The sequence below is a fragment of the Prionailurus viverrinus genome, chromosome C1 (genome assembly GCF_022837055.1).
Source record: "Prionailurus viverrinus isolate Anna chromosome C1, UM_Priviv_1.0, whole genome shotgun sequence".
Lineage (NCBI taxonomy): Eukaryota > Metazoa > Chordata > Mammalia > Carnivora > Felidae > Prionailurus > Prionailurus viverrinus.
The window spans coordinates 91,138,854-91,166,598 of NC_062568.1; the positions used below are offsets into that span (position 1 = coordinate 91,138,854).

The following is a 27,745-nucleotide window of genomic DNA, read 5'->3' on the forward strand; positions in this document are numbered from 1 at the left end:
CCCTGTTCCTGTGATGTCTGTCTGTCTCTGTCTCTGTCTCTGTCTCTGTCTCTGTCTCTGTCTCTCTCACACACACACACTCCCTCTCTCTCGCGCTCTCTCTCTCTCTCACTCAGAGACCCTTAGCACACTGTTTCCTCTCTGTAGGACCCTGTGGTGATGACCTCTCCCCAAATGGCCTCTTACAGGATGGCAGTGGGATTCTGAGGCCCATCAGCTCTTGCTTTACATTTTATAGCTCTTGACCAAGAATAAAAAGGCAAAGCCCCAACTTTGGGGATAGAAACAACCCATTCCTCCTGACATACAGACACACACAGGGTGAAGGGATGCAAACAGGGTCCCATCTGCTGGTCTCTTCCCCGCTCCTGAGTTCCTCCCCTCTGTCACCCCCCTCCCCCTGCCTATTCCAACCCTGAATCCACCAAGTCCCCCAAACTCACTTGTGAACACTCGGACTCAGGCACCAAAATAGGTAGCAAACTTACAAATGAGGTGTCACATGAACACATGCTCCTGTTTATGGAACTGAGGTCCTCCCTACAGGGCCACACCAGCATGGACTTTGGTTCTAGCTGGGGCCTCTGCCTCTGGACCCCCGCCCCTGGTCTGTCTGTGTCAGGTCAGGCCACACCTGAATCATGCATGTTCTGTGCACAAGACTTTGTGGTCGCCTCTCTAGCACTTACGACAGGCTCTGAATGAACAGGAGCTCCAGCATCAGCTCTCTGATTCCCCCTGATTTAGGACAAGAGCACAGGACATTCCAAAGGCCTTGATCTATGTGATATGAGGATAGATGGACCTTCAAGGTCACGGACACCCAAAGACTAAAAGGAGATTACACTCAGACCAGGCCCCAAGTTGGAGAAGAAAAAGTAGCATGGGCTTGTTGGAGCCACTCATTGCTAATCGGCCATGAATATGGATGAGCCAGGATTGTGTCATAGTGAGGAGGTACTCAATAGACCACCAGATAGCTGGGGTTCTACAACGTTATCGGTATTTACAAGTGCAGGAACAAGGTATTCAATAGGGCTCTTACATTCAGAGAATTTCAGGCAGCTTTATTGCAAAATTAGCATTCACTGCAGCCTCCTTGGGAGAAAACCCACGTAGCTATGATGGGGTTTGGGAGAGGGTTGTTAAGCAATCACATGGCACAGGGCCTGGCCATGGGACAGCCCCACAAGGCCTTCCACTCTAATGGGCTCTGCATGGTATGGGGAGGTGCAGAGGAAGGCTGGGGAGGCGACTGGTTTTCTGGTCTCAGCATGGCAGCCTCAAGCCTGCTCCACTGCCCAAGGCTCTTTGGATGAAGGGGCTGTTCTGCTCTGTCTTGGGCACCAGCTACACATTATCTCACCCTCACACAGGATACCCCCATTTTACAGGTAAGAAAATGGGTGGAGCAGAGGAAATTAACCCATTGGCTCTCCTTCCTGTCCCTCCACTGGATCTAGACCTTTGTCCCAGAGACAGGCCTGCTGTGTGGGGCTCTGTCCTATCTGAACCAGGTCGTGATCATCATACATAGGTGGGAGCCCGGATTCCTGCCTGGCCGGGAATCAAGGACCATGCAGTAGAGGAGTCTCACTTGGGTTCCATTCCCAGGATGCAGCTCCTTATGTTTCCTCTTCCAGAGGTGGAGACAAGGAATGTACACGGACAGCTCTGTATGCACACTCCCTAGTCTATCCCCAGTGAAACCACACTTCCAATATAACCAGAGAGAGATACTCAGGGTTCTCAAAAAGCAACCCTGCTACAGAAGTTATCTGCAAAAGGAGCCAATAGGAAGCCCCTCCTGGAACCCGAGAATTCAGGATATGTACTTTGGAAATGGAAGCTTCTAGTACCATGAGTCTTTCCTTAAATATCAGACCACCACCCCCCCGTCACAAAGTTTCAGTGGTCGTGGAATAGGGTGCTACACTGCCTCTCTTCTGGCATTTGTTTTGATAGTGGAATCAAGGTAGCCTCTGAACTCAGCCTTCACATAAAAAGAATGGTAAAAAAAAAAAAAATAGCATGCTCCACATCCTTGCTTGAGAGCTTTCTTGCAGGTGAGATGCTACAGGCCAAACTCTCTAAGAAGGGTTTTATACCACATTTGAGAATAAGAAGACATACACATAGGACCAGGCCAGCTCAGACCTCTGTGCACAGACAACCACAGTGGCCAACCGCTGTAATAGGGCAGGAAGCCAGAATGGGAGACAGGCAAGCCATGGGCAGCGAGTGCACTATTCCTGAAACATCCTGCTCGAGACTGGACAGTACCACTGGATGGTACCACGGCTCTCCTCAGTACCTAGGGTTGGGACATAGCAAGTCTCTTAAGGAAAAGTGCTTAATCAGGGCAACTAAGGGGGGAGGGGGAGTGGCTAGGTAATTAAGTAATATGTGGCCCAGGGTGGGTGTAATAGAAATTGGGAGCACAGATTTAGCACGGACAGAGGTCATGACTCAGAGGCCAGAAGAATCCTCATGTAGAAATTTGGGATCTGCAAATGCCAAAATCAAAATGCCAAGCAAAGGGAAATGAATGGGATCACTAAAAGTAATGCAGGCAAGAGGAGAAAAAACTCAAGCGATACAGAAGGCCTCTTCTGGGCACAGCTCTGGCCTGTGCTGCACCCGCCTCCCTGCCAAGGGGCTGGGAAGTCAGGCCTGCTCAGGCCCCTGTAATGTACAGAATTCCAAGAGTGTTGCAATCAAGTGCAAAAGGGGATGGGAGCCACAGCAGGGGAAGGTGGCAAGGGATGTGCCGTGGGCAGTTCTAAGCCAGCTCCTTACGCTGATTTTTCATTCCTCTCGGGCTCCACGCTTCAGCATGGACCATGACCTGCCACCTGCACGGATCAAGCTCTGCAGACCTGGCTTCTGCCAGGGGAGCCCAGGGGCAGGACCCTCCATGTTTGTGGTTCTGCGCCCATCTCCATTCCCACAGATCTTGGGTGTAACATGAGCCAAATGAACACATCCCACAATATCCAATTCCAAACACCGTGTTATTTATGCAAATACAACACCCCCATATGGATTCCAAATATATCAGCATGCCAGGTGATTTCATCTAACACCAGAACTGTTGGCCTAACGTTCTGTGGGGCAGGGCGGGGAGGGGGACCATGCTGCCACCTGCTCCCCAAACCCTGTCCCTCTCGGCACAATGGCAGCCCGGAAGTGAGCTGGAGTCTGGGCTGGCCCTCCCCACCCCTGCACTTACTTCAGCATGTCTTTGTCCTTGTTGAGATGCTGGAAGAAGGAAGGTTCGCAGATGAGCTGGTTCTCCTGGCACACCTGTTTGCAGGACTGTCCGGGCTCGGCGAGCTTCACCTGCAGGGCACTGAGGGGCGGCCACATCACCTGCCCATGGCAGAAATCCTAAAATGACAATGAAACCATCAGTCCAGGGACCAAGGACTCAGGTGGGGATGCCTGTCACGCCAAGCTGCCCACACAAGGTGAAGCATCCCGCCGAGAGAGCAGCGAAGGCCAGGAGGTGGGAGCCACACACACTTGGGTTGCAACCGGGCTCAGCTGGAACACATCCTTGGGCCAGGTCTTTACCTCTCTCTACCCACCAGCTGCCTCAGCCACAAAAGGGGACAACAGTATCTCCCACGCAGGGCTTGAGGATGAATGGGAGCACAAGGCATGTGCACAGCATCATGCCTGCCAGTAGCTGCTGTTAATCCTCATCGTTCCCATCCATCCACCATGAGAAGTCACTGCCCCTGAAGGTCTACCTCTGGGCCCACCTTCACCAGCTGTTCTGTTCTGGCTCTGATTGCCAAGGCTTTGACCGTGTCTACCTAATTTGGCAGTTACCTCGTATGAGTGCTAGTTCAGACTTCATGAAGCAAGGGAGTGTGCAGGTGTGGCTGAGAGAGCCTACTGTGGGGCCACGGCCTTGGTGGAGCTCAGGGCTCGTTAGGTGACAATAATGATAACGGGGCACTAATGTCACAGCTAGAGAAATAGAAGACGTAGGATAGGATGTGAAGGGACCTGCCCCCCCAACTCCCTCCCCTCCGGCCCCCCCTCCCCCCACAGAGAGGCACCTGCAGCATAGAAGCTACAGCGGGTATGCAGAATAAGGCAGGGCCAGTCATTCTGGGATCTAGAGGGAGTGCAGGAATCTAGCGTGTCCCAGGAAGTCACAGTGTGGGTAGAGGGATGTGACGTGGGTGGGAGGGCCACTGTGTGGCATGATCGGGCGCCCTGGGTGACGAGCAGACCAGGAGGAGCTGGAGAAAGGGCTGATGAGGAGCAGGAAGCTCTCTGTGACCTGGAACCCCAGGCTTGCACTTGGGCTGTGCCGAGACAACCCTGAACAGGTACCAGTGGTGGGAACTCATGCACGTCTGGCTCCCAGAGCTTGCTTGGCTTGCACAGTGTGGTTGGAAACCTTGGGAAACTGTGGAGTCCCTGGGCTGTCCAGGCTGCAGAAGGTGGCGTCTGGGCAGGACACCTGAGCAGCCACGTGTGCTTAACTTGTTCTTGGGGCAGACTAGCTCTCGGGAGTACTCAGAGGGGTTCAGGACCCTGGGCTCTGAATTCCACTGATAGGAATGCACCCTACAGACATACGGGGACACATGGGGTTCAAAGAAACCCACACAGGGTATCACAGCGGCACTGCCAGAGTAGAAGCAAAAGACTACAGCTAACTATTTAAACACAAACTATACTCCAAAATGCAACAGATTCCTATGTCCTGACATGCAGACCTCTTCAGGACATACTGAGGGCTGAAAGAAGCAGGGTGAAGGCTGGTATACAGGGTGTCTCCATTTGTGTCAAGCAGTGGGGGAGGAGCTGGAAAGGTTCTTCCAAACACGCATCAGCTCCTTACAAGAATCTGTCTGGTGTGGATGGTGCTGAGAAGGGAACTAAGTAACATGGTCTGGAGTGGTAAGGAAATTTACTTTTCAGTGTACGTCCTCCTGGAATATTTTGTGTCCTCATGTTTCCTTTCCTTGCTCTGTGTACATGAGCGGATTTGTAATCTCAGGACCCTGGGCTCCCAGAACTTGCACCAGCAGAGGAAATGTTTCATACCCGCCCTGGCCCCTGGGCTGGTCACTTGGAGCATTGCAGGCAGGGCCTGCCACTGTCCTGTCCCTTATGAAGTGGGTGCAGCCCCAGGGAGTGGGCCGGAGCTACACCCAGGAGGGCCCTTTTGTACTGCTTGCATTTTTTTTTAAGTTTGGGCTTGTACGACTTTTAGTGAGCCAAAGAAAACAGAAAAGAGCAAAGGGGACACTCCCCAGGCCCTGCAGGCAGCCAGTTCTGAGGGTACATCCTGACTCATTAGGAAAGTGAAGATGATGACACTGAGACTTCTTAAGGCTCCTGCCTCTCTTCGCCTCCTCCCTGAAAGACGTGATACTATTACATGGTGAGAAAGTTGACTGGCAGGTAGTGAGTAGTCAGTGCTGGGTTCTGTTCTAGTTTCCTCAAATCAGTGACGCAGACCCTAACAAGTAGGGCAAACCCACTGTGGCCCTCCATATCACACAATTCTATCATGAGGGGACTGGACTGCTCGAGGCTGAGTGAGTTTGGTGGCTAACGAAGACAAATCCTTTACTGCGTGTGGTTGAGACACCTTGAACACCGACTCACATCAGCTGAAGACAGAAGATTCCAGAGAGCCTAACAATGCAGAGATGACAGAAATACACTGGATTGTTTAGAGATATTAGGATCCAGGCTAACCTGCTGAAAGTGATGCATGGTGGGAGGGGGAGCAGAGTGTCTGGGCTTACCACAGACAGAGCAGTAAGCAGACCCTACTTGACTCCTCAGATTCATGATGATCTTGAACACAATCCATGTGCCTGCTAAGCCATGGGCAGCACAATAACTGGGTGACTGCACAGACCCATGGCACCCCACAGAAGATCACTGTTCACTGGTGGCTGTCCCTCCCTTCCCTGGGAGCATATGGAAATTCACTGGCTGGCCTTTGGTACTCTGTCCATCCCATGAAGATGGCTGTCACCAAACAGGAAGAAGGAAAGCACGTGATGATCACTGGAGTTACTGGTCAGCACTGAGTAGGTGCACAGATATTTGGAAAACGTTAAGTGTTGCTTTTTGGCTCCTTTTCTGGCTCACTAATGCAAGCAACTTTGCTTATGATTCTTTACAAGCCATCTTAGAACTTCTACAGCCTTTAAATATTATAATAAAGAGATTTTAAATCCAACACCAAAACCTGCTGTGTGACTAGACAGGATGGACAAACACACAGGAAATCAAATCAGATTATACTGTCTATACTAGGAGCCAAGTGAGAATTTTTCTTTGCCTCCAGAATTTAGCTTGGCCCAACCCTGGATTAGGCTGGGGAACTGGAAACCCAAGAGAGCTAATGGCTCAAATTCTGGCTTTTATACCTTGTAAGAAAACACAGAATGTCTTTTCTCAGATGACACCTACAGGCAGTTAGAGCGGAGGGTAGTATCTCTACACTTGTTGAGTCTGGTGGACTCTTTTTTTTTCTTTTTTAAAGTTATTTATTTATTTTGAGAGAGAGAGAGAGAAAGAGAAAGAGCGCAAGCAGGGGAGAGGCAGAGACAGATGGCGAGAGAGAGAGAGAGAGAGAGAGAGAGAGAGAGAGAGAGAGAGAGAATCCCAAGTAGGCTCCACATTGCCAATGCAGAGCCGGATGTGGGGCCTAAACCCATGAACTGTGTGAGACCTGAGCAGAAATCAAGAGCTGGACACTTAGCTGACTGAGCCGCCTATGCACCCCTGAATCTGGTAGACTCTTACGACACTGTTTCTCATTAATTCTCAGCCTTGTGAAGAATGTGAAGCAGTCCAAGGAGTAAAACTGGAACAAGCAGAAATACTCTGTCTGCTGTGCTAGGCCAGGAGGTGATGTGCCAAGGAAAGTGCTTCGACTTAAGAGAGAGCAGATGTGAGCTGTGCCCCCGTTCTGGCTCGGGCAGGTTACCCGCTCTGCTTGTCCGAGGAGCGATGCTGACAGACTGTAAGGGACAGAGCTGACAGAAGGCTGGCCAACAGCCAGGTGCTGCACTGACACTCATCTCCTGACTCTTGCCCCTCCACAGAGGGGTTGCCTCTGCCCTGTACAGGGGTTGGGGGCACAGCAGCGCTGGCATCTGCGGAAGCCAGGGCGGCCCTGGATACGTGGAGCCCAGCACATCCTTTGAAGGGCAGGTTGGCACTGTGAGGTCTGCGTGAAGGGATGTGCCCTCAAAGCTATGCTGCAGGGTGGACCTGCCCCATTTGCTCATTTCTTAGTCAACCACTCTAGCCGGCCTCTTCCAGGCTCCCTTCAACAGGCAAGCTGAGCTCAAGCGCACGTGAACTTTTGGGCCCCAGTCATGCTTGCTTTATGGCTCATGGGGGCTGCTCTGGGGGCCAGTAGGATAAAAATTAGTAAAAACAGCAGCGGGACCTTTTGAAGGTTTGGTGAGCCATCTGGAAACTCTGAAGATGTCCTGGTAAGCATGACACCAGGTGAGGCAGGAGGGAGTGTGGGGACCAGGGTTACGATTCTGGCCACCAGGTATGGTACACCCACAGATGGCCCTCGAGCTCTCTGCCTGCTTTCACAGCTACAATGGAGAAAATATCATTTGTCCTTCAGTCCTTATATAGTTCCGGTGAGATAAAATGAGGGGACTCTCAAGAAGGCACCTAGAGATGGTAGAGATAATATTGCAAGGTAGAACATTATTTGCTACCAGATCCAGAGGTAAATGTTGAATAGGACAGGACAGGACAATTCACCTGTGAAAGCCACCTCTTTGCCCAGGTGCCTGCAGGGCACAACCAAACTGGCAGCCCGGTAACAGGTCTCGCCTCACCTCTGAGTGCAAGCCCTCACTGTTTCCTCCAACCTTGGAACAGGCAAATACGTCAATGCCGACCTGCCTCGTCTTCTGGCTGGAAGCACTCATTCTCTCTTACCCATTCACAGATGCATCCAGTCAACAAAACACTTGCTAAGAAGCAGGAAAGCCCACGGGTTCAGAACTCTGGACTGTCTGGGTTTGAATCTTAGCTCCTCCATTTATTAGCTAAGTAATCTTGGCTAGTTGCATAATCTTTCTCTGCCTCAGTTTCCGCAACTTTAAGATAAAGTAAGTATCATTTGCTACCTCACAGAGCTGCAGAGGGGATTCAATTAACTACACAGTAGTCCTCCATCCCCCCACAAACCTACTGCCATTTGCAGTTTCCTGTGGTCAACCGTAGTCCCAAAGCTGATGATCCTCTGAGGGTTTGTCAGAAGGTCAATAGTAAGCCTGATGCTACCTCACAGTGCCTGAGTGATTCACCTACTTGGATCTCCTGACATAGGTGTTTCATCATCTCATAGCATCACAGGAAGGGTGAACACAAGACAATAAGCTGTTCTGAGAGAAACCACATTCACCTAACTTTTATGACACTATATTGTTAAAACTGTTTTATTATTGCTGTGAATCTCTTTCTGTGCCAATATATAAACTAAACTTTATCATAGGTATGTGTGCACAGGAAAAAACATATTATATATATTTGATACTATCCGAGGTTTCAGGCATCCACTGGGGGTCTTGGAACACATACCCTGCAGATCAGGGGTAGCTACTATAATGTTTAAGTGTTCAGAAAAGTGCCTGATATAAATACTGCCATCTACAGGTTGGCTCGTACTATTACTCTCTGTGCAAGTGACTTTTCTAGGCCCTTGAGTACTGGTGACTCAGAAAAAAGGAATGAAACCCCTGCCTCCTTATAGTCAGTGAGAAAGACTTATATATATATATATATATATATATATATATATATATATGTATATATATATGTGTGTATATATATATATATGTACATGCATACGTTATATATACATGTATACATACATTTATATATACACACACATACACACGTATATATATATATGTTCAAAGGTGGTAAGGGCTCTAGGAAAGAATGAGTGAGGAAAAATGGATTAAGATTTGTTAGGGGAGAGGGTGTCTAGATAAGGCATCACTGACAAAGGGGACATTTCAGAAAAGTCTCAAGGAGTAAAAAGGAATGAGCCCTGCAAGCATCTGGGAAGAACATTCCAGGCAGAGGCAAACCAAGATCACAGGCTGTGACAAGGGAGTGCTTAGCAGGTTTCCAGGGGGCAACAGAGTTACACATAGTAGGAGCAGAGTGTGTGTGTGTGTGTGTTGGGGGACAAAAGCAGCAGGAGATGGGGTCCAGGAGGTCCGACGGAATCACCCCACACAGCTTTGGCTTTTCCTTAAGAGTAAGATGAAAGCCACTGGAAAGTTCTGGGCAGGAGTGAGAGGATGTGCTGTGCTCAGACAAGACACCAAGAGCAGGAGCAGAGGCAGGATAGAGAGGCTGGCCTTGGACTGACCCAGGCATTGGAGTTCAAACACACCTCTGTGAAACATTCGTATCATGTGGTGGCTTTGAAGGTTCTCATTCATCCATTCTAAACTTCACCAAAACCTATTCAAATCTACGCTGGGTGCTGGAAACATGAACATACGTGAAACACAGTCTCTAGGCTCAAAGCCTCAGCGCACAGTCTGGCAAGAGAGGCCAACATTTAAAGAATTACAGAAGAATAGAAAGTAGAGGCCCAAACAGGATGTAAAGGCCACCTAGAGGAGGTAAATGACTAACTCTCAGGGGATGGCAAGTGTGGTGGTGGGAGCACTCAGTCAAGGGTCCCAGGAAATAGAGACTTCTGGGTTGGGTTTTGTAGGCTGAACAGGAGGAAGTACCACAAACAGGGTGCTTTGCAGTTAACTGGTGCTCAGTAAAGAGCTGTTGAACTGAAATGAATGGTTTTGTCCTCCTGAGGCTTTGAGAGTAGAAGGAGAAACGGACAATATCTTCCTAACTCAGAGCGGCTTTATACAGCCAGAATGAGACACCGTCGTTTCCAATCTGGTTAATAAGCCCACTTCGAACACAGAACACTTGCATTCCTCTCTAACAACTATTCCAACCAGCTACCAAATTCCCTTAAATCTGCATGACGATTCTGAAATTTTCCTGCAGTGACTCTAATAAGGAAGGTTTACTGTCAACAAATTTATGAGAAAAAGCAACGTTTGAATGAGTGAAGACAACTTACTGTGGAAAAGAAGTAAGGGTGCTGCCTTTGCAGTGAAGGCTTAGTCTGAGCATGGAGAAAAAGTGACTCCCAGAAACAGCCAAAGAGCTAGAGAAGATGATGGAATGCTGCCTCTCTGCCCCTCCCCCATGAAGTGGAGGGGCCTGCCTGTTCCTCTCTCTCCTTGTTTGTGATAGGCTCTCCTCCACAAGCCCTCCAGTCCCATCCGTCCTGGCCAAACCATTACCACATCCATGACACATTAGGTCCAAGTGGATTTCTGTAGAAATTCACTGTGTGAAGCCAAGAAGATGGGTTCAGATTCAGGTCTGGGGGCAGGATCTAGAGGAATTAAGGCCAGGAATTTGTGGCGGGGGGAGGGAAAGGGACAGGTTTTAGGCCTTGAAATTGGGGTCTGGGCCAAATTCAGCCAGCTATCAGAAAGGTAAGGATCACATTTGTTATTTAGGTTACAGCTGGGAGATACAGGGTCTGGCACAAAAACGGTGTTTAATAAAGACTGGATTAAAGACTTCTGTTACCCATTGGTACCCAGCATTCTTGACCCGTGCTGTCCTCAAAAGAGTCAATTTTGTCCACAGGTGGTCCCTGGACTGATTCTTAGCAGTGGGCGTGGATGTGTGTCTCCACAGGTACAACAGGAGGTGGGTGTGATGCTGAAGTGTAGCAACTGGTCTCCATGGATGACCTCTACACGTGCAAATCAACGAGCCAACAAGCTCACTCTTAAAGGAGTTAGACACAGATGTCCCACATCCTCTACTTATCTTGTATTGAGACACTACCCGGGAGAAAGGAAAATGTGCATCCGCATGCATGTGACTGTTCATAGCCACACTCTTCACATTAGCCACAGGAAATAACACACATGTCCGTCAACTGGTGAATGGATAAACAGTGATGTATCCATACAGTGGAACACTATTCGGCAATAAATAAAAGAATGAAGCACTGCTACATGACTCTGCATCAACCTCACAAACATTATGATGAGTCAAAGAAGCCAGCTGTCTCTAGAAAAGGCAAATCTACAGAGACAGAACACAGACCAGTGTGTCATGGGAGCTGGGGCGAGGACTGACTGCAAAGAGGCACAGAGGCAAAGAGCTTTTTGGGGTGATGGGAATGTTGTAAAACTAGATGGTGGTGGTAAGTGCACACCTCTATCAATGTGATTAAAAAATCATTGAATTGTATCCTTTCACAGAGAAGTTTATGATCTCTAACTTACATGTCAATGAAGCTGTTTAAAAAGCATACCTCAGTTGGGTGCTGGGTTTCTGCAGCAGCAAGTAGCTGAGGCTTTCTGAGAACCTGCTCTGTGTCAGGCATTGTTCTCAGCCCTACATGATTCCTCCATCCACCTTATGGGGTAGGTAGTGTTATCCCCACTGCACAGAAGCAGCAATAGGACAGGGAGGTTAGGAACTCGCCCAAGGCTACAGAGAGTGGGGCAAGAGCCAGACTCCAGGCTCCAGCGCTTAATCATTACTCAGTCTCTCTGAGATGGAGAATGGCTAGGCAAACAGCAGCCATCCATTTTTCCAAAGAACAAACATTCCCCAAATTAAAGGCAACCCTCTCCCCTCTTTAGTTCCTTTTCATCTTTCCCTGCATCCTCTGTCCACCATTCCTTGCTACCCTGGACTATTCAGATTCACTACCAGGCTTGTCTTTGCATCTAGAACACTCCCCAGGGAGGTTTAAGATGGTCCCCGATAAGCCATATTTCCCAGGAGCTGAAGCTGATTTCACAGTGACTCTTGGAAATTAACTCATTTTTCCCTCTGTATCTTCAGAATGCTTCTCCCATGAATTATACAGCTCTTTAATATGAGCATAGTCATTCTGTGTATTTACAGGGTCTTTACAGGAAGTAGAAAACAAGACTGAAGAACAAATGCATGGTTTTCAGAAATCAACCTGAACATTGCCGTTCCTTCCGAAGGACCTGCTCTATACTCTCTGGCCTGAAGCAAATACCTAAATCCTTCCCAAGAAATGCGTAATGAGAACCTTAACAGGCCTGGATGCTCAGGTTAGCTAAGAAAAATGCTCTTGGTTTTAGATTAGAAGGGATTTTTGCCTTGCCACCACCCTCTGGCTTTTCCCCCACGGCTAGAGAGAGCACCTCTTGAAGAGATCTGCTTTAGAAGAGCACGCAACCCAAATCAACATTTCCAGTCCAGTAAAGCAGGGGTGGTGTGTAGAGGGGGACATTAGGAGAAAAAAGCAAGTGGTTTTCCTCAAGTCAGGACTCTTTCCCACTGGGTGAGTGAGCCCAGGGTTGGCTAGGTATGAGGTAGGTTTCCAGCTGTCAACCGCTCACGGTACATTGAAGCCTGGGGCTTTCTCAGTTGCGGTCAATTGGCTTCCTCTGGCTCTTGCTGCCTTGTGTGAGCATGATGGACAACCTTGAAAAGGTTCTGAGATAAAAGCTTCCCTGTTCCCCTCGCAGATCACACAGAAGACTCTGAAGGCAGAGATCAGCCTAATTAGGGCTGCAGCACTACTACAGTTCGAGGGACCAGAAGCTTGGGCGGCCAGCACCTCTTCAGAGCTTGAGGCTTTCCTGTTCACACCAGAAACACCCCTCTCTCCAGTCTCACTGCTCTTTGATAATATTCTCGCTGCAGAAATAACAAACATTCTAAAATCCTGAGGCCTGGAGATATTTGTCAGAGGTAGAAGACCCAACCTGTGAGTCAATGGGGTCTTGACTTCCCATCTCCACTCTGAAGTTGGGGCAACATTATGGCTTCAACAAAACTCTCCCATAGAGGCTTGGGATGAACTTGAAACAGGTTTCCTGAGGGATTGTGGGCAGCACTGAAAGAATGTTTAGTAGGAAATGCCCCAAACCAAGATTCCTATAAGGATTTTCCTAAAATACCAATGTGACAGTCCCCCTGCCCTCATCCTCTTGTGCCAGAATCAAATCTGCATTCTTCAGCTGAACCTGAGTGTCATCTTACTATGTGTTTCCTCCTCCAGCCCGTCCAACCTCACCTCTCTTCAGTCACAGCTAAACTTCTGATAATTCACCACAATTTCTCTTTTATTCCCCAGGCCTTTGCACAGTGACCTGCAGAGTCCTCCCTGTACCCATCGCCCCTCCCCAACCCCAGTTTGCCGTCAGGACTCCTCTCCTGCAAAATGCTTCTGGATAGACTATCCCCATCTCTCCCCCTGAGTGATGTGATCCCTAAGCATCCCAGTTACATGGTGGCATTGCCTATGGACTTGACCAGCGTCTCTGTGAGACCCAAAGCTACCTGAGGATGGGAATTCGTCCCTTGACATCTTCCCTGCCTCCCAGCACAGTCCAGAGGGAACTCCAGCTGACAACCATTCACCCAGTGGATGGGTGAATCAACAACAGCAGGCAAAAAAGAAGCCTTTGGATTTCTGCGAACTGCAGAGCTCTGCACAAGTCTGGGCCAAGGAACTAGAGTGAAAGCAGTTGTATTAGTGTGTATTCCAAATCCTAAGGTCCAAGATGAGCTTCTTAGCTCCTGGGACACAGGAATAAAAAGCATAAGCACGTGCACATGCTCTCTTTCATTTATTCTTTCCTTCCAATGGGTGTTACTGTGCCCCTACTGTGTGCTGGGTGGGGCACTTAGGACATAGAGGTGAATGGACCAGGTGTGCTCCTGCATTATGGAGCATTTAGCAAGGCCAATGTGGGGAATACCAGCTTCCTGTGTGAAGGGAAAGCTAGTAATAGATTTACAGCGAACAGCCCACATGAGAACTTTTAAGGACTGGCTGAGTTTCAACAGTCTTCAAGCCTCCAAATGAACTTGATAAAGAGTCTTTTTATACATGGTGGTGAATAACCATCTTCCCTGGGAGGAAGTGGAGACAGAAAAGGAGGAAGTGGTTTCAGAAGCTGCTGCAGGGATTCTAGTAAAATCTCAGCTTGGTTCCTGTAATGGTGGTAAGAGCTGTGATAGCTTAAAACTCTTTGCCAGGGGAGAACCCACTGCTCCTCTCTGCACCTTCGGGAAGGGCCAGCAGCTGGCTCCGTGAGGCAAAAGAAGATGGGAAGAAAAGCTCCAGGGCATCTGCCACCACAGGCCTGGGCTCAGACCAAACCAGCAACAAACTTGGAGCCCACAACTGCAGATCTTGATCCCCATTATGCAGACAGCAGTTATTCCTACCACCTCCCAGGATATTGCAAGGATTAAATGAGACGGTGTGCCCGTGACACTACAGCCATGACATCTGTAGGTAAATGGCTTTTCCAGTTTAGGATCTGATGTGGTCATTCCTTTTTTTTTTTTTTTTTTTTAATTTTTTTTAGTGTTTATTTATTTTTGAGAGAGAGAGACAGACAAACAGAGTGTGAGCAGGGGAGGGGCAGAGAGAGAGGGGGACACAGAATCTGAAGCAGGCTCCAGGCTCTGAGTTGTCAGCACAGAGCCCGACGTGGGGCTCGAACCCACAAACTATGGGATTGTGACCTGAGCTGAAGTCAGACACTCAAGGGACTGAGCCACCCAGGTGCTCCTGATGTGGTCATTCTTAATGGAGGCATTATATAAAGACTGAATGAGGGGTGCTTGAGTGGCTCAGTTGGTTAAGCATCTGACTTTGGCTCCTGTCATGATGTCACCATTTGTGGGTTCAAGCTCCACATCGGGCTCTGTGCTGACAGCGTGGAGCCTGGAGCCTGTTTTGGATTCTGTGTCTCCTCGCTCTCTCTCTCTCTGCCCCTCTTTCACTCATGCTCTCTCTCAAATAAACATTAAAAAAAAATTTAAAGACTGAATAAGATGATGATTCAGATGCTTAGCTCTTGGGGTGAAGTCCAATGAGTTGTATCGTATTGCATTATATTGTATCACAATATAATTATAGACTATGATAGGATATATAGCACCATATTATGGAAGCAACAGTACTAGTTTGCATGTATGGAGCACTATGTGCTAGCTCTGTTCTAACCACTTCGTGCCTACAAATTCTATTATTGTCCTTATTCTATAGGAGAGGAAACAGACCCAGAAAGGTGAGTAACGTGTCCAAGTCATACAATCAAACAGTTGTGGGGGCTGCAGAGCATGCCCTCTGGCCACTAACAAGCACCCAGAACAGCACACATGCCACCCTGGAGCCTGTGCCTCCTGCTCTCCCCCTCCAACAGCAGCATCCAGTCCATCACCTCAAACCTTTCCTTGGAAACTCACCCTGGACCTCCAGTCTATGCCTACTTACACTTTCAACAAGCCATTTCTATTTTAGCCTGCGCAGTCCTCATCCCCTATTGTGTAAAGATCTCTTTATCGCCCCAAGACATTCTGCTTTGCCCTTGAAGAGGAGACCCCCATTTCTGAAATGTGGTCAAGGAGTTCATACTGCTCTGCCCACAGGGGTTCTGAATCTATTTGTAGCTCTGAGCTGCTTTTGAAGACTAAGGAATTGAGATTTTATAGAAGGATGCCAATGGTGCTCTTGGCCTTTACTGCCCCGAGCACAAGCCACAGTGTGCAAGCTCTGTTGGGGGTGATGGGACTCATGGAACCCTCCCCCTACTTTAGAACCGAAGCCCTCCTTTGATCTGTTTTAGATACTTAGGTTTTGTGTAAAGTTTCATTTGAAAAGGGGTCGTGTTTTAAAAGATGTTTGAAAACCACTGAAAAGTCCTAACATATTTGGAATTTTTGAACATGTATTAAGGGAATGCTTAGAACCCCCTGGTTTTAATCCTTGCCTTTTTTAGGGTAATAAATGAAGATCTAGCAAAATCAGAAAACCATTTCTCTCTCTCCCTCATCACCCAAGTCTTTGTGATGCCCCTCAGAACCCATTCTGGGCACAAGTCTGATAGTTATGGAGGTCTTCACCTTGATCATCCAGTCTCTCCCATCCTAAGTTTCCGTTATGACTTTCTACCATCATAAAAAACATTCTTAACCCAAGGACAGGCTAAGTCCCCTGCATGACCATGACAGTGTGTGCTTCAAATTTTCACCAAACATTATCCAGCTTCTGGAGTCTTCCAAAGCAGGAAAATAACCACAGAAACATGGTGAGCTCTTAGCTATTCATGAGAGCTCCCTGGGGTCATGGGCCAAAAGAACATCTGAAGAGCCTTACCTGTTTTTCAATGAAAGCATTGATTCTCTGCAACATCCCCTCACATGTGAATTCATATGGCATGTATGGCTCAATCTGTGGAAACAGAACATGGTATCATGAAAGAGGAGGACACAGAACCTAGGACACTTACCCAATCCTCCCCTGATTCACTCACACTCAGGTGCCTCATGAGGGGATAAGACTATGAACTTAGATGTCAACAGCCCTGGGTTTACAACCTCAATCTGCTCCACACTAGCTGTGGGACCCTGACCAAATTACCTACCATCTCTGAGCTTCAGGTTCTTCATGTGTAAAATGGTGATAAGAAAAATCTACCTCTTTTAAGCTGAAGGTTATAGGAATAAAAAAAAAAAAGAGTAAAGTGCTTAGTTCAGGGTCTAGAACACAGTAGGCATTCAAGAAAAGGTGGAGCGTATCATTTGTTAGAAGTGAAAGCCCCACAGGGCAGGCTCCATGGCTGCTGGGCTGTCTTTGTATCCCAGTGTTGAGCTGGGCGGCACACGTAGGAATTCAGCAAACACCTGTTGAATACATGAATGCTCAATGGTGTAAGAAAAGCACATGATGGTTACTTTAAGGACCCATTATGGTGACTAAGGCATTGGTCTGCATTAGCAGGTGAGGTGAGCACATACGTAAAGAACTTGTGGGGCAGAAAGAGTAATTAAGTGCCGCCAAGGGTTCAGCCATAGGTCTTGGGAGGCCAGAAGGTCAAAGCAGACTTCTGCTTATGCTGGGCTTTTAAAGCCATTTATGATTCTAGCAAGCCAAAATGGGGAAGGCATTTCAGGTAGAGCAAGTAGTGGGTTAGACATTCAAGAAGAACAGCAGGTGGGTAGAGCTTGGGATCAGGAAGGCTGGTGAAACAAGGCTGGGAAGAGGTTCACTGCATTTCCACAAAAGGATTTTTCTTTTAATTTTCTTTTTTCTTTTCTTTTCTTTCCTTTTTTCTTTTCTTTCTTTCTTTCTTTCTTTCTTTCTTTCTTTCTTTCTTTCTTTCTTTCAAGAGAGGGAGAGGGAGAGAGAGAGGGAGAGAGAGAGGGAGGGAGAGAGGGAGAGAGACAGAGGGAGAGACGGAGAGGGAGAGAGAACGCATGTAACAAGTGCGGGAGGGGTGGAGGGAAACAGAGAGAAAATCCCAAGAGGGCTCCACACCTAGCTCAGAGTCTGATGTGGGGCTCGATCTCACCACTGAGAGATCATGACCTGCAATCAAGGGCTGGATGCTCTACTGACTGAGCCACCCAGGCAACCCTTCCACAAAGGGATTTTTATACTAAGGAGCCTAAGCTTTATTTGATGGTATATACCAGAATTATACACTGTCAACTTCACCATTAAAGCCCTGCTCCTAACAATTGCCTTCTTATGAATTTGAGCATCTTACCAGATTCTGGGATATCCCAGAAGGTGCTTCTCTGGGGGTGGGGAGACAATATGATCAATATACTGACACCTGGGAAAGGGGAAGAATGTAGGTTTGGTCTCTGCTGCACAGTATAATATGCCAACGTTACAAGGCTTGTGTTTTGGGGGCAGCCAGCAAACATCACCAACTGAAATGGAAATTTCACTTGGCACAAAATCATTAGCAATCTAGTCTGTTACAGCTTCAGAGAACCCAACAGTACTTGCCAGCAACGGGATAGAGGGCCACCTTCACTATCTCCCACTTAGGTCTATCTACACTTGCTTATCTCAAATTTATAGGGTGGAGAACTGGGTAAAACACTTAAGAGTTGAAGCCTGAGTAAAACGGAACAGTTGACAGAGAAGACATCCTTCCACGGGCAGCCAAACAGCTGGTATCAAGGCACTTTTTCCCCTTTTGTGTGTGTGTTGATTCACACATTATGTGTGAAATATTCTTTAACCATGACTGTTAATTTCATAATATATCTTCACATCAGCAATCATAAAATCACACAGGTTTTATCTCAGCCTTTCCTGCCCACAACCATCCAGATAGAGCTAAAAGAGGCTGAGCCATAAGTATTATACTATCAAGGCAGAGCTATTCTGCAGAACACAGGTCATTTTGTTCCTTAATAGATCACCTCAAAAGAGCTCAAAATACCTAGAAAACTGACTTCCATGTTGCAAGCCTGTCACTTCTCATCTCAAGCTTTTACACTTGCTCTGCCCTCTCTGACCCAGATATAGCCCTTCATAGCCCTTTCTTTTAAAGGATATTTACTTACTCAATTTATGAGTGGTTCTAGAAGCTTTCTATGACTGGCCTACAGCTATGTCTCCTCTTAAAGGCTCACAGAAGGAATGGAAAGAAACTACAGCAGAAGACTTGGCATTTCAAGCTCATTTATATGGTGACAAGTTGAATTTCTAGAGTGAAATAAACATGAGTGGCCATCTGCCATGACATCAACAGATCCAATTATGTGATGGGAAACAGGCTGAATACTCTGGGGCCATTCCTACAACTTATTCCAAAGGTCATTTATTAGAAATAGAAGTGAATTAATTCAAAGGGCTCAATGCAATAAATACAGAAAAACGGCTCTTTCTGTATCCTCCTACAAATCTAACCCAATTTAACCAAAGGGATGCTGACTCATTAATTGCTTTGTGGCCCATTCACTATTTTAAATAATATGAAGCCAAATAATTTTCCTCTACAGGAAAAGCAAAGCAAAAAAAAAAAAAAAAAAAAAAAAAAAAAAAAGTGGGTAATTGTATTCTTAAACCAGCCCTACCAGTGAGTTCCATTAGCCATCCTGCTGTGGACAGGAACAGGGAGGGCCCTCTGTGTGGGAAAGTTCTCCAGACTCCTGGCTTTTGATATAAAGAACACTGCTAAGCCTTTGATGTGGGAGCTATTGTGTGGATTTGAGTAGGGGGCGTGTGATAATTTTCTGCATGATAATCCTTCAGCAAGTCAAGGCCTCCTTGGGGAATAGAATGTAAGGGCATGCTCAGTCCACATCCCTACCTGGAGAAACCCAAGTAGGGCCAGTTGTGGAGAAACAGGGGAAGTGTTCTTGGCCATCCTGCTTTGTGGGAAAAGGACTGCTTTTCATATGGCCACAGGATGGATGCCTGCAGGCTGCACTGTGTAGTTCCTGCTACAAACTTCCCAATAACTTCCCACCTTCTCCTTCCTTTTTTCCTCCCTTCTTCTGAGATGTACTGTCTCTTTAGTACCCACTCATTAAGTCAGAGTACAGTTCCTACTGGGAAATGCTCTCAGAGATCAGCTGACCCCACCATGGTCCCACCTGACAGACGCGGGTTGGCATCACTCAATGAGAGATGGTCTCAGAAGGTACCAGAAGACCAGGAGTTGAGTCCTAATGATCTCCTCTATCTACTAACTTTAGGATTTTACATCAGACATATTCTGCAATTTCTGTTGATGATTTCAAATGGCAACTAGGTCATGCCATTCCCCTGCTCAAAACTTCCCATCACACTTAAAATAAAGCTCAAATCCTTGTCATGGCCTGTTTTAAAGGCCCTACACGTTCTGCCTCCAAGGGATCTTTTTATGGTCTCCATTACTTCTGATGAGAAATTGGTGGTCTTTCATATTTTTATCTCCCTAAATGTAATACATTTTCCTCTGGCCGCTTTCGCATTTTTTCTCTGGCTGCTTTCAGGATTTTTTCCCCTAACTTTTTGTTTTCTGCAGTTTGGCAACGATGTATACTTAAGTGTTTTTCTTAATATTTATCCTGCTTGGGGTTCATAGAGCTCCCAGGGTCTGCAGGGTGATGTCATTCATTAATTCTTAGCCATTATCTTTTCAAGTATTTCTTCTGGCCATTCTCTCCTCCTTCTGCGATCCCAATTACACATAAACTGGGCTGTCTGAAATTGTCCTACAGGTTTCATATGTTCTTCTTAAATTTCATTCTCCCCACCCCCTTTTTGTTTCAATTTGCATAGTTTCTATTGATAAGTCTATTGAATAGTTCACTGGTAGTTTCCTCTGCTGATAAGACCACTGAAAGAGTTGTTCATTTCTGATGTATTTTTCAGTTCTAGCATTTTTTCCTTTGGCTTTGAGAAAAAGTTTCCATCTTTCTGCTGAAATTCCCCATCTGCTCACATATACTGTCCACCTTTTTTAACAAATCTTTTAATACTTTATCTTAGCACTTCCAAGTTGCTTTTGAATAAATTCCAACATCTGGGTCATCTCTAGGTGGGTCATGCTACCTTGACTTTTTGAATGTCATGAAATTTAAAGTCTTGTAATTAAATACGAGAAAGCTTGGCACTAAATTTCTGACCCATTTCTAACAAGCATAAGGATTTTTGTGGCACTAAGTTTTTGTATTAATTTCATTACTGACTTCAGCCTTCATTTAAAAGATATTTATTTACTCAACTTACTTACTTATCCTTCCCTTTACTTCATTCCATGTTTCTTCTCCTTTTTAAATTTTATATTATCTTAACACACTAGTCAAAAAGACCTAGGTTTCAATCCAGGTGTTTTACTACTTACTAGCTATGTGATCTGGGATAAATTACTTAATTTCTTTATTTCTTTATTGTTTTAATTTTTTTTTAATGTTTATTTATTTTTGAGAGAGAGAGAAAGAGAGAGAGACAGAGTGTGAGTGGGGAGGGGCAGAGAGAGAGGGAGACGCACAATCTGAAGCAGGCTTCAGGCTCTGAGCTGTCAGCACAGAGCCCAGTGTGGGGCTTGAACCCACCAACCATGAGATCATGACCTGAGTCGAAGTTGGATGCTTAACTTGACTGAACCACCCAGATGCCCATAGTTAATTTTTTTTTCATAGTTATTTTTTTTTAAACCTCAATCTTTTCATCTGTACAAGAATTAAGTGAGATTAAATGAGACTAGGCTCATACAGATATAGATAGATTCTAGATGTGTAGAAGGTTCTCTCTACATAAGAGCTACTATTATAATTACTCTTTTTTTTTCCCTTATGTGATCTTAAATAGTTTTTGGAATAAGATGGAAAAAGATTGATCAGGGTTATAAAATGTAGAGCACCAGAGGTTCCATGGGGTGAAGTAGGAATGATCAAGTACAACTCCGTGTGCCTCACTCTCTGTGCTTTGTTATCAGGCATTCCCATTTGGTGGACAAAAGGGATCTAGTACCTAAAAAGTTTGTACACAATGATCCAATATTTTCTGCCTTTATATTAGCTTTTAAATTACTCATCTTCAAGGGCATGTGCACTTAAGCAAGTGCTGTGGGTTGAATTATGTCCCTCAGAAAGATAATGCTGAATTCCAAACTCCCAGGAGCTGTAAACGTGACCATATTTGAGAATATGGTCTTTGCATAGGTAACCAAGATGAGGTCGTACTGAATTAGAGTGGGCCTTAGTCCAGTATGACCAATGTCCAAGAATGGGAAAGTCAGGCGCGCACACACACACACACACACAGATTGAGGTGCTATAGCTGCAAGTTAAGGAGTGCCTGGGGCCACCAGAAGGTGGGAGAGGCAAGGAAGAACTCCCCCACTATAGGCTTTGTTTGGAGGGAACATGACCTTGCCGACATCTTAATTTTGGATGTCTAGCCTCTAGAACTGTGAGAGAATAAATTTCTGTTGTTAAAGCCACCAAGTTTGTGGTTCTTTCCTATGGTAGCCCTAAGAAGCTAATCCTCTGAGGGACTCAGGGACTCAAGAAAGAAAGAAAGAACCATCGATCTCCACAAGAATGACTCCCTGGTGGTGGAGCCATGGATGTGTGGCAGATATTCTGAGGTAGCCCAGTGGGGCCACACTCCACTCAACCTCTTCCCCTTTATTCACACTGCGCCTTGGACCCATGCCCATCTGGGTCCACTTCTCGGTTTAGCTTTGCAAATTCCTACTCATCCTAAAAGACTTAACTCAGAGCTGCATTTTCCTGAAACTTCCCCCTACTTCTGCTTCTTGATCTTTTGCATATTATTTTTGGCACTGAACATAGTCTGCAAACACCTATTCCTCTCTCTCTTAATCCACAGGGTAAATCACTATACTGGGTACAGAGTACAGCAGTGAGAGAGATTTCCTGTCCTCATGTTGCTGACAGTCTAGTGCAAATCCAGACTGTTGGTAACAAAAATAAGATGATTATATATGTATTAGTAATAGTGACTTAGTAATGTCAACTAAACACTTATTATGTGGTAGACGGTATGCTTAAGGGCTTTACATTATTTCACTGAATCCTTACCAATACCTATATAGTAGGTAATACAAGCCTACTTAGAGATGAAGAAACTAAGGCTCAGAGATTAAGTAACTGCCCTAGGGGATGCTACAAGTAGGTGGTAGAGCTGGAACCTCAACTCAAGCGTTCCAGCCTGTCTTCAGTACAGCCATGTCTATATGCTTCTCTGTGACAGAGTGTAAGCAGTGTCTGGAAGGAGGAGTCCAGATAGCAGGGTGCACCTGAAGAGCTTCCAAGGCAGTCTAGGGGTTGGGAGAGGCTAATATGGCCCATTGCTACTGGGTGGTGAGCTTCTACAGGCAGGGAGCTAGCCTCAATTGTCTACAGAAGTGAGTGTCCCCTATAGGGACTCCATGGGTGCTCTGCATATGGTAGGTACTTAATTGGGGGCACCTGGGTGGTTCAGTCAGTTAAGCTTCTGACTCTTGGTTTCAGTTCAGGTCATGATCTCACGGTTGGTAAGATCCAACCCGGCATCGGGCTGAACAAGGAGCTTGCTTGGGATTCTCTCTCCTTCCCCCTTTCTCTCTGCTCCTCCCTGACTTGCATATACACATGTGCTCTTTCTCTCTCTCAAAATAAATAAATAAACTTAAACAAAAAGATGTGTAGGTTAAAAAAACCAAATAAATAAATGTTATATAAAAACACTTCACAGTATTTCCTTAATAGTTCCTATCATTCTTACTTTTTGTAGGGGAGCAGGTTTGTGTTTTCCAATCTTGGTGAGAAGTACACAATTAGGCACTAAAACAAGTGTAATTCAAACTCCTACTACTGTATCTGGGACCCAGCAGTCATGCCAAAACGGTCTGTAGAATCCACACAGGAGTACCAGCTCTGCTCCTGTCTGCCAGAGCACTCATGAACCCTCCCCCGGCCATATCCTACACCATGGCCCTTTTCTCATCCCAGAGGGAAGCTGGCGAGGAAAACTTCTAATTACTCAACCAGAGGGCCTGTGAGGCCCACACATTTCAGTTCACAGTACAGATGGGGGAAAATGGAATAAAAGAGACAACCTTTTGACTTAAAATTGCTTTCACGGCATCTTCCACTTCCTCCTGATTGCTGAGGTCAACCGTCCAAACATGGGGCCGGCCAATGAACACTTCAGCATACGGATGCTGGGATGTCAGCTGGAAAAGAAAGAGCACCTCAGTCTCACAGATACTTTTTGTTTCTTCCACCTTCTGTGCTAGATGAAGTGTTATGCTTTTTATGGCATTGTGCTTGCATAGGTAACAAGACATTTTTGTCCTTCCGTGATGATCAAAACCTCCTGAGGACATATAAGTGGAGACCAACAAAACTGTCAGAGCTCCACAGCTTGAATCCCACTTGGAAAAAGGTCAAAACCAGGGAACACAGCAGTTGGTACAGGTGGCTTCAACCCCCAAAGTCACACCAAGATATAATGAACAGTTCACTCTTGGTCACAACCCAGCCCTGAAAATCACCTAGATCAAACTAGTATCTGTTATAAAACACCAATTGGGACAGGTAAGCATAAATAAATTACAATACAGTCAAAAGCTTTAAAGTCATAGGAGGGCAAGTAATTGTATATATGAAATGCAACAGAAAGAAATAAGGCTACAGAAACACAGAGAATTTTGACATGCTTTCAGGAGTGATCATTAGCATAACACTGGACCCTCAATACTTCTAAAGATAATGTGGATTCAGCAAAGTTCTAAATTCAGAGGTTTTATTTTAAGAACAAAGGTGGCCAAAGAAACCCAGTATGAAAGCTGGTGATTCTCAGTTCTTGAAGAGTCCATTCTTTGACAGCTAAATTTACCCCTCCAACTGCCTTCCACCTTTTTCTTGTATCCTTTCAGGCAGTGGTGAAGGGAGCTTTCTGGACATTTGTGAGAGCATTCTCAGCTTGCACAAATACTGGGGGTGCTACCCTTGATCTGTGAATCCGTGGGTGAGGTCCAGGGAGTGTAGATGATGCCTCACTATGGGTTACAGTCCTGCCCAAGGCAGGCCATCCACTTCCCGTACAGCTTCCATGTGCCCCGCTGGCTTTCATGTGGGTTCACAGAATCTAACTCTTTGGCACAGTTTTAATATAGATTGAATTTCCCAGGAACATAATTACCATGTAAATCAAGGGATGTTTGTACTCTGTTTTCGTTGGAACTTCACCAATAAGCTGTTACCAACTTTGGAAAAACTAGGGCAGTAAAGTCAATGTCACTCAGATTACCTGAGTCTCCATTACAACATACCCAAAACCAGTCTGTGTTTGTAGCTCTCACATAAACGGCAATTACATATATACTTATGTATGTATAGACGCTTTTTAACTTGGCTTCTCCTTTATAATATCACTTATAAGCAAAAAGGGCTAATCATGTTCAGCTGTATGTTTTACTCTTCTCAGACACAAACTTACTCATTCTAAGGAGGGATGAGACATGTTTCTACTATAGTTCTTGGGAATGGTATACTTCTTAACTACTTACAGACTGAAATATGTATTTCCTTATTGTGAATGATTTTCCTTTATATTAGAGTTAATGGAATCATTCTTTTTTGAAATTACATAAGTAGGCAGGGCATATTATTTATTAATTTTGTTTCAGGACACAAGAGTGGATGTTATAATATATTTGTAGTAGAAACAGGTGCTGGGTGTGGTAGGGTTGAGGCTCTTGCTTTAGAGGCTAAGCTGGTTCTCTTTCTTTCTTCCGTCTCTGGTATCCTCAGAGGATGGGGTGATTTAACTGGCCTCTCTCCATCTCACTCCTAGCCGCCATTCTTCGTATCCCACCTCCCACTTGTGTGCCCACACTATAGGGCAGGGAACTCAGAATATAGGTCACCAGGCCTCAGCCCCCAGCCGTCAGCGGCATCCTCTCAAGAAAAGCATGATTCTGAAGAGAAGATATCCTAGACTCTGCTCCTGCCTCCTCTGTCAGAATCATGCCCCTTGCTGGCCTGTTACGTTCCCCTTTCTTCTGACCCGTACCCTCTTCTTTTGCTCAGCCACATGGTCAGTGATAGAACCTACAAGATGACCGTGGCCTCATAGGCCTGGAAGCATCCATTTTTCTTTTTTTCCCTCAGCTCACATTTTAGATTCAACACCTATCAATGAAGCCCCTGGCTGGCCCAGGCACTGTGCTAATCACCTGCATCTGCATAATTTACCAGGTTTCCGGGGTATCAATGAGGATTTTGAGATTTACAGCGGTTTACAATTTTGCAAGACCACAGTGCCAGGAAGGAGCAGAGCAAATTCAAATCTAGATCCTTCAACAACATATTAGCTTTTGACAGAAAGGAAGACGACAAATTTAAAGTATTTATTGGGTTCTTAAGCAAAGACCAAATGAAGCTCAAAGTAAGCTCCAGGCTTTTAATCCGCTCTTACAACTTGCCAACCTGAAAAAAAAACCTCAGGACTGAATTTATGCCTGAATTAGACCTTTCCTGAAGATGAGCAAAACGTCACAACATTTCACTTGGTGGCCTGGAGAACAAACTGATGACTTCTTCCAATGGAATCAGGGTAAATTAAAGTTGCTGTCAATGTCCCTATGCAGCCATTTACATATTGGCAGTCTCTCGCCCCCTCCCCTTGATAAGGTCCCTGTTTTGTTTTTTTTTTTTTTGCAAGGTTGCTCCAAACACTTGGAAAATACAAAATGCCGAGGCTTTATTATTTTATTCATTTACATTTATTGAGAGTTACTTAATTTTATGAGTAAGGCGTTTTGTGATTCATTATTCCCCTCTGAATGTTATGCTCCTCCCCATTAATTTATTGAGAACCGTCTGATCTGAGCTACATCAATCAGTAAATTTACTGGAGTATAGTTTGTAAAAGTAATGAAAATCTTATTAAATATGAGACATTACTTCAGAGCGGCTATTAAATTTCTAAGGAGAACATGAGTTCTCTTTATGGAAAAAAATCCTGAAGCCAGAGAATTTCTAATGGTTTACAAAATGTCCAAATAATGATTAAGAACCTACTAATATGTTTCCCAGTATAAAGATAAAAATCCAATTTATATCACATTGAAAGTATGGCTTGAACCAACAACATTACTTAAGGCGTTATGGAACTTTTTCCCTCGAGTGTACATCATGGTTTTAAAAATTGATCCAATGTAAAAGACAAAAATAAAATGAAACTCTCATTTAGAAACTTAGACTTTTTTTCTCTTCAAAGCAAAGGAGGGACATATATGCAATTTATATGGATTGATTTATACGGATCAATTTTTGCTTAACTGGAAAGACTAGCAAGGGAGCCAAAAAATTGCTTTGTAATTATGTCTACTTGGGTTAAAATTTTTCCATTTGGAGAGTAAAAAAAAAAATTAATTTCTAGAGATTTTTGACCCTTCAACATCTATAGAACTCTTGATAGCTCTCTCCCTGTGAAAAGTAGTTTTGGCCAGGGGGATTTTGTGGCTTTTGTGGGCTGAAAGAACAGAGTGAGTGGCCCACCAGGCCTTGAGGTCAACTTCACTGAGTCCTCCCAAAACTGTATGATGTTGCTGGCTCCCAGCCTGCTCTCTGCACTGTCTTTAGCAGAGAAGGAGACAGACATCGGATGGAACCTGCCCTCCTGCATAAAGCAAAGTGACCTTCTTGGGATTTCCCTGCAGCTCATCAACATTCATGCCTCTTAAGCGTGAAACCCCCTTTCTTCCTTTGCCTTTATAGCACAGTTCCTGCACCACCTCCTTTTCAGTTAACCCAGCACACTCTCCACTTGGCAGAACTCCCAGGCGACACCCTCTCAGTGACTGACTTAGCTGTTTCTTTCCATATCAAAATTTGAGCTCCTGGAAAACAGGAAATGGGTCTTGATAAATTTCCCCAATGCAGCAACTAGTACCATGGACCCTGTGGGGACACAACGAGCATCTGTCAACTGACCTTCTGTATCCCGGCCCTCCTGCGGAAGCCCAGGACTGATGGAGTCATCTGTGTGAAGTCACTTGCTGAGCAATGGCTGAAGATCCCAGAGAGCCATTCTAACTCGAGTCTCATTTACGTACTGGTGGAATTATCTAAAGGGATGGGAGGGACCAAGCGCCTGGTGGGGGCAGCTCTTACGCCTATTCTCTTTAAGCCATGAAAAATCAAAGCCCTTCACGATCTCAATGAAAAGCAAATTACTAAATGATGACAACTGATCGGAAATGATGAACATTCGTTCTTCAATAATTTCATACTGGCTGCTCTGATCTATGTGATATTACATCATTCACTGGGAAACAGATTGTGCTTGAGTGTCCTAAATTTTTTTCAGGAAAAAATACTCATTTGTAGCAAAGAGACATCAAAATCT

General features: G+C 45.6%; 2 protein-coding genes across 8 annotated transcripts in view; one reads left to right on the forward strand and one right to left on the reverse strand.

The window, feature by feature from the left end:
* The window catches only part of TMEM163 (transmembrane protein 163), a 272,496-nt gene extending 258,903 nt beyond the window's left edge, over positions 1–13,593 (forward strand). The window contains exon 7 of the mRNA XM_047869772.1: positions 13,205–13,593. Coding sequence (XP_047725728.1) covers positions 13,205–13,305 — 101 coding nt within the window. The 3' untranslated portion in view covers positions 13,306–13,593. The remainder of the gene's footprint in view (positions 1–13,204) is intronic.
* MGAT5 (alpha-1,6-mannosylglycoprotein 6-beta-N-acetylglucosaminyltransferase) overlaps positions 1–27,745 on the reverse strand; it is a 334,676-nt gene that overhangs the window by 2,955 nt on the left and 303,976 nt on the right. For all 7 annotated transcript variants that reach the window (XM_047869764.1, XM_047869769.1, XM_047869763.1 and 4 more), the window contains 3 exons: positions 23,445–23,561; positions 16,244–16,318; positions 3,233–3,390 (listed from right to left, as the gene is read on the reverse strand). In XM_047869764.1, coding sequence (XP_047725720.1) covers positions 3,233–3,390; positions 16,244–16,318; positions 23,445–23,561 — 350 coding nt within the window. The remainder of the gene's footprint in view (positions 1–3,232; positions 3,391–16,243; positions 16,319–23,444; positions 23,562–27,745) is intronic.